Source organism: Psittacula echo (assembly GCF_963264785.1).
Source record: "Psittacula echo genome assembly, chromosome: 4".
NCBI classification, from domain to species: domain Eukaryota; kingdom Metazoa; phylum Chordata; class Aves; order Psittaciformes; family Psittacidae; genus Psittacula; species Psittacula echo.
Window position 1 is genome coordinate 47,322,317 of NC_137738.1, and position 7,435 is coordinate 47,329,751.

The following is a 7,435-nucleotide window of genomic DNA, read 5'->3' on the forward strand; positions in this document are numbered from 1 at the left end:
TAGCTCCCCTATGAATAAACCAGATGTTCAGCAACAGCCATCAAGCAATAGCAGTCATGCATGATTTCTGTAAGGCACTATATAATGTCCTTATAATGTGTGGAATGGAGCAGCAAAGAGGAAAAAAATATGAACCACTGAATAGTATATAGCTCAATAGTATAAACTGTTTGAAAGGTAATGAAGTATAAATTGACTGGTGGAGCACACAACTGTAAGATATATTTTCAGAAAACAGACTAAAGCAGTGCATTAAAGATTGAAATATCTCTGTGAATAAGATCTAGCTGCTTTACCTCTTATGGGATAAAGAGATGAGAGAGACATGAGGGCTATGAGCTTTCATGCCTCACTGCAAAGTTCAGCCAGTATCTCAAGCCATTAGAAGTTGCTGACATGTTAAGAGTAGTAAACTCCTACTTTCAGTATTAGGTAAGTGGGCTTCACAGAAGAACTGCTTCATATAGAGATCAATTTTGTTTAATAATTAACAATACACACAGAGGGAAGGACTAGCTAGTGTGCATAAGGTTTTGGAGAAAAACAAACCAACCAAATCTCTTCATGTGGTTTAATTCTGTTCCTTACACACCGATTATCTGAATCTCCCTCGTATCTGTGCATTTTTGTTTGGGAGAGAGATAAAGCAGAAGCCACTTAAAATCTTCACCTGCTATAAAACCTTCACCTTGCTGCTCTAGCTAACAGCTGAGTACGATGATCAACCATGAAATCTATCCTTGCATCCAAGTTGTCAAAACGTTGGCTCTCTGCTTATTATAATTCGTCCACAATTGAGGCTGGGTTTGATCCATGTTGGAATAAACTACACAGGTGAGTGCCAAGGTAAGAGGCAAGTGTCTTGTTTCCCTTTGTGAAGCTTCCCTGCCTCCATCTGTCCTGGCAGCAGGATCTGGTCACTCAGAGAATTAACCTTGGTTCTTCTTCCTGGGTGCAGTGTATGTCCTATCATGGACATTGGGATCTCCCTAAAAGCACACACTGCCATCTGTGTACTGCTGTCACAGAAGCTCTAGGCACCCTGCTGCTGTACCCCAGCTCCTGAGTATCCAACACAAAGCAGCCTTTTCAAGACCCATCTCAGAGATTAAAAGATTTTTCACGGAAACATATACTTAGTCTCTTCAGGAAGCACCAGTGAGTGCTGCAAAGGGTCATTCTGGCCTCACCATTTTTTTCCAGATCACCTCTTCGCTGCTCCTGATCCATCAACTGATCTGGGGTACTGCCAAGACAGTTTATTTATACAGTCAGGAGTAATCTAGCCTTTAGAAGAAAAAGTTCAGCCCTGGAAGATCTCCATTGTCCATGAAGATGAAAGATCTGGATATGGACTTTAGGATTTAGACAATGCTTAATGTGCAACAATTAGCGAATCATATCAGCAGCACAAGACCCCCCACATTCATAGGGTAATGACTCCAACTAATACCAGCTGAGTGTAATGAATGAGTGTTCCCAAGAACCAGCGTCACAGCAATTATTCCAAAGGTTGTTCCATGACCGAGCATTTCAAACAGCATTAACTGTCACACCAGGGAAAAAATATCTCTTCCGGTCCCCCTCACAAGATTGTTTTATGGCGCTGGAAAGGCAAGTCAAGAAATAGTAGTTTGTGTTCCCCATCCTTCACACAAATTAAAGTAGAAGGCTATGCAATTTTGTGTAGTAGCTTTAGCCCAAAGTTGTTAAAGCAATATACCCAATGAGCTGTGAGCCAAAGCGAAACCAAACAAGCAGTGGCCCCACCTAAGCTTGAAACAAGGGATGTTTTTAGGTTGGACAACTGACAAAATACACTAATCCAAGGTGATACTCTGTGACTGCAGGAGTGAAATAAAAAGAGTTTTCCTATTGATATTATTGTGTCCTAGGACAGGATAGAGAGAATATCACAAATGGATCTACAGGGGAATTAGGCAGGTAGCCTATAAAGCAGGGGAAGCGTTATGGATCTACTTTTGATTCACGCGGAATCCCATGATTGTGTTTAAAATGTTTGCACAAAAGCACTTAGACCAGTTGCTTGGAATTCTGAGTCCAATGGTGCTTGTCCCAGGGCAACTTCCCCATGCATACATTGCAGCGACTGAGCCAGGACCACATTGTGATTTGCCTGCTCACAGCTCAGCACTCATGTAACATCCAGTGTTGGTACAGCTTGTTTCCAGCTTTGTGACTTCAGTGACTGACTTCATAATTTAACTTCAGCTACTAGGACTCACTTTTATGAAACATGTTTACCTGAGTTATGTAGTAACAGTGGTGGCAGAGCAAGAAAGTGACTGACCATTTCTACCTAGAAACAACTGTTACACCACTTAAGCCCTTGGTGTCCTGTACTCAAAGAAAATGCTCTATAGCTCTGGCTTTCCTACATCATCGCCAAGCTGCTCTGTGCCATGCCAAAGCAGTTCAGATGACAATCTGTTTTCAACCCACAAAATGAACCTCCTTGTTCTTTCAAAACCCTTTTGGAAAAAACAAGATCTCTTACCTGTTTCAATATGCTGCAGAAACTCCTGTGCTGTCACCTTCTCATGAGGCTGCAGGATGGGTTTGTACAACTGCCTGGCTTTAGAGCTGTTTTGTTTTAAGCAGAAGCATTTGCTTATCAGAGTTAAGCATTCCTTGATGCCCTGCACCAGGTCGGAAGACATCCTCTGAACAAAGGCCATGAAGTCCCGCAGCAGCTGCATGCATCGTCCACACAGTTGACCCATTCTGGCTCCAACAACAGCACAAAGCAAGAGGAAAAGGAAGGGGATGGAAAGAAGAGTTTCTTCTCAACTTGTCCACTTCTTGCACTAACTTACTGTCTTAGTGTTTGTCCCGTCTTACAGATGTTACCACCACACCATGAGCAGCTGTTGCAAAGCAAACAAACTTCTGCATCCAAACAGCTACATTGCACAATAAGCCTGGCTTTTGCAGATCTCCCAGTCTACAAAACATTATTTAAAAGGCTGGGCTGGAGCCACACTCAAACACCCTCCCCTTGCTTGAAGAAAAAGAAAATGATGACCAAAGCACATTTTGTGGAGAACAGAGTTTACCTTCTGGAGCATTCACCAAAGCCTTCATGAGGCTAGAAAAGCTCTGGGATAATGGAAAAAGCTACCTCAGTTTTTGTAAGGCAGCTTTCCACATGAAAGGTAGGCACCACCTTGTTTGCATGTGTACAGCCTGCAACTGCCAATGGGAGAGGAAGATAAAAAGGAAGAAAAAAGAGCATGTGAACAGGTTTTTCCAGTTTTTGCTGGAGCACAGACCAGAACAAAGGCCCTGTTGGACAAACAGCTCATAGCCCAGCATCCAGTCAACTGAGACTTTGCAAACCAGCAAGAAGAGAAAACTGAAAAAGAAAATAAATACAGTGACCAAATAATTCAGAAGTATGTTTTCCTCCTGTCAGTCAAATCCTGCAGAGTGGGCTGGATAAGCCAGCAGTGGGAGGATGCAAAAATCATCTGCAGTTTTCATGCAGAAAAAGGTAGCAGAAGGAAAAAGAGCAGTTCCACTTTTGCTCCATCCGTTTGCTTAATTCACCAGCCTGGTGCATGTGGTCACCCTTTGTTGAACAGTTTTACAAATAACCTTGGCCTAATTAGTGCAGTATGAAGCATCATTTGTAATATTCTTGAGGTTTCCAGTAAAATCTGGTTTGATTTAAGATCATCCTTTAGGGAACCAGTAGGTACAGGTCTGCTGAGTGTTGATCACTTTTATTAACTTCTCTTTATCCATGGATTTGATGGATTTATTTTAACTATTGCATGTGATATATTTATTGCCAAGTTTTAGCCTCACTGTCCTTTAAAACATCTTAAGTTTCTAAATAAATCATGTTTGAAAATCAACCCTTTGTTCTGCACCCATCTCTAAACACTGATGAATAGGCTCACCCAAATCTCACTGGTCTGTCCAGCTACTGCTATTTCTTCTCTTACTTACATGACATTCCCCTAGACACAAATACTATGTGGCACACATAAACCTACCTACACCTGTAAACCAAAAGGTATGAGACCTCTATTACACAATGCAATCCATTACAAAGCATCAAGACTTTGATTCTGCTTTCTACTTCTTTGACCAGTCTGCAAACCCATCTCAGTTCTGATCTCTCTCTGGCTTCTTAATATTATCAAAAACGAGGCTAATACTCCTATTTTCTCATCTTTTTAATAGAGATCTTCTAAAGTATAGGGAACCTGTGTGATTGTCAGGTCCTGCTTCTGCCACTGCTTGATTTTCACGTTTTGCACATGATCTTCCATCCTTCAGCTTCCATCCAAAAAGCAGTAAGGTGGCAGATCATGGGAATCCATCACATGCTCTTTCTGTCTCTTGCTTTGTCGTGTCTACAGAACTCTTCAGGTTTAATTGTTGTGAGATCTTTTTCTAAGGCAATTTGAACTGTACTGCACTGAGATGAGGAAAAAAACAGGACTGTTTCAATGAGACACTTGTTAGTAATGACTGCCTTTCTGTAACATATTCCAAGTATTTCAAAATGTATTACAGACATTGAAGTAGCTTTCCAATGTACCTGTAATGAAGATACTCCCAAATGGTTTAAAAACAAGTTTCAGGGGTGCTGTGCTTGTGTAACTCCGTTTGAAATAAATGGTAGTTAAATAAATGCACAGCTGAAAATCAGGCTATAAGTTGCCTGAAGGCATAAAACTCAGGTTTCCCAATGCCTACTTTGATGATTCAGTCAGTCTCCTTTATTTGAAACCACTACTTGAAAGCCAGTGTAGAAAGCTGATTTATGGGTCTTCCAATCTCTTCTGAATTCACAATAGCTGCTATAAAGGTAAAGGCTGCAACCATAAACCCAATGTTTTTGATTAGTTTCATGACTTAGATATTCTGTTTCCTTATCTGACTGAATAAAATATCAGCCCAGGACCACAGAAGGGAAAAAAATTAGTAGTACTCTAATAGTGTTAAATGATTTTGCTTTCATTCTTCTAAAGAACATGTTCCAAATAGTAGAAGCCCCACACCCCACATCATGATTTTTTTTCCCCCAGAGGAAAAAAGTCAGTTCCTTTGTAAAGTGTTAGAAAAAGCCTCTCCAAACCATCTGTATTCAGCTGTGTGCAAAAGAGATTTCCAAGCAGTAACCTTACTGCATGAGGACTACTTGGAATTCTGTATAAAATGCACTTGGAATTCTGTATGAAATGCACTTGGAAGTTTAGATCTATTTGCTAAATAACAGAGGAATGCTGTAGCTAAATGGCACTTTAAAGAGAGAGCTTCCACTAGTCCAGCATTTTATCTGCTCTGCAGTTTCTCTGCAAAGGACAGAAAATACTGCTTTGGGACACAGTCCCTTAAGCATCTGACACTTGCAGTAGGTTTGTTTTGTTCTGAATTAAGAACAGAAAATCTAAAAATATATTTACTTGTTACTAAATTCATTTGCCATTTCACTCATGCAGCATGCAACTGCTTGAACCACTTCTGGGAACAGAAATTCCTTTATCTAGTTTGCAATGGTGCATACTTTTTGATTTTGTTTGCTCAAAAGTTGACTGGCACTGGAGAGGTGTACACAAATGCTCTTTATAGTCCTCTTTCATACATTACCTAGGGCCTCTTCATTCTAACAGGCCAAAAAAAGCCTCAGGGTCTGACATGAATATTGGAAAAAACAGGTCAACAGATTTTTGTGAGCTACAGTAGCAAATGCGTCCCTCTTAAAGGAAAAAAGCAACAGCTCCAGGTTCCAGATTTTAGAATTACTGTTAACATTGTGATTTTAATTAGTGGAAAAAAGGATTTCTGGGGAGCATAGGAGTGAGGCAGAGATTGAGAATGTATAGAGACTTACTTGATCTGTGTGTCAGTCAAATAATAAAGAAATGCTTAAGAAGCAGTAAATTGAAAGAATATACTTACGTTATTCAAGAATTTAAAACTGTAAAAAAGGAACTAAACTTGCATTTTATGAATTTGTCCCATGTAATTTTATTTTTGCAACGTCTTTTACATGTTTCTTTCACTCTCTTCTCTCACTCTTCTGTTCAGTGTAGAAAGCTGTAAAATGATGGCTGTACATTACTGCTTGGTTAACAACAAATCTGATTTAAAAGGTGATAGCTCCCCTGATGTATAGCAGGTCTTTATTGTCCCCACTCCTGCAGTTAAGGCCTCCTCCCTTGTATTAAATCAGTGCAACTGTTCTTTAAACAAGATCTATGAAATTTGTGGCTTCAAAATAACAACAAAAAATAATCAACAAACCAAAGGCCTGAAGTTCTAAACCTGGATCTACCATTGACAAAATCGTAAAACAAAATAAAGAATTAGAAAAAAATGGTTGAGGAAGCAGAACAGTTCTAAACCCTGAGTCCTATGTGTGTAACTTACATTACTACTGAGCTCTTTTAAATATATTATAAAAATATATCTTTTAAATGTATATGTGTGTGTGTATAATTATATATGATGTATATATTCACAATTAAGATTTCAGGATGAAGGATGAACTGAACCAAGACAGACCCCAGTCATTTAAGCAGGGAGGAAAGCATATGTGAGGAGTTGAACAATCCAGATTTGTGAAAAACTGTCAGGGGTTACTTCATGGCATAATGAAGCAGAGCTTTGTTTGCACTCATTGCGCTGTAGAGTATAAAAGAAGTTGCTCTCACTGCATCGAATTCCTTGGCGGAGGTATTTGCTCATCCTCACTCAGAGGGAGAGTGCCATCTACTGAAGCATCCCTTTACACAGCTCCCTTGAGCCTTGTCCCACTCATGGATTGACAAAATCTGCCCAAGGGGGTTGTAAAACTGAACAACGATTTAACAGGAAAAGAAGCTGCTTTAGATGTGAATCTCTACTGCAAAGTAACAGCTGTATGTAAAGGACCAGACCAAAGATGGTAACACCACTGACTTGAGCAAGTGTACGATCCAGTTTTATGAAGAGATTAAAACCAGCTTCATTCTGAGCTTCTTCATTCTTAACAAATCTTTGGAATTGAGGTTCCATTATCATCTTGTAACACTTATTTCCTGATGGGATAATCCGATTTCACTGCTGACTATTAACAGTGGACTTTGTTATTCATTTCCCCTTTCTACATTACTGCTGAGAAGATGTACAAGTACTCAGCTGACTCACCGAATAGTGAAGACATCTGCTAACAGTCAGCAAGAGTTTGCCTGGGGCCAGTGATGACACTATGATACTACTATGGTGCTGCTTTGTCTTGATGTATCTTCCCATTGCTTTGAACTTCATACTTGATTTTAAATTTTCCAGACTGTTGCTGTATTCCAATAAAGCAGCACTTTGTGGCCAGAGCTACTATCTCCTATGATAATAATGAACACATAATTAATTCCTTTTTTTTTTTTTTCCCTTTTTTATTTTGTTTTGGGTGTTGGTT

The 7,435-nt window shown here is 39.7% G+C and overlaps 1 protein-coding gene across 1 annotated transcript in view; it reads right to left on the reverse strand.

Moving 5' to 3' along the window:
- The window catches only part of LOC308220573 (uncharacterized protein), a gene marked incomplete at both ends in the record, with an annotated part of 29,708 nt that extends 26,964 nt beyond the window's left edge, over nt 1-2,744 (reverse strand). Inside the window, one exon of the mRNA XM_080616686.1 lies at nt 2,519-2,744. Within this exon, the coding sequence (XP_080472812.1) occupies nt 2,519-2,744 (226 nt within the window). The remainder of the gene's footprint in view (nt 1-2,518) is intronic.
- Nucleotides 2,745-7,435: the final 4,691 nt, after the last annotated feature.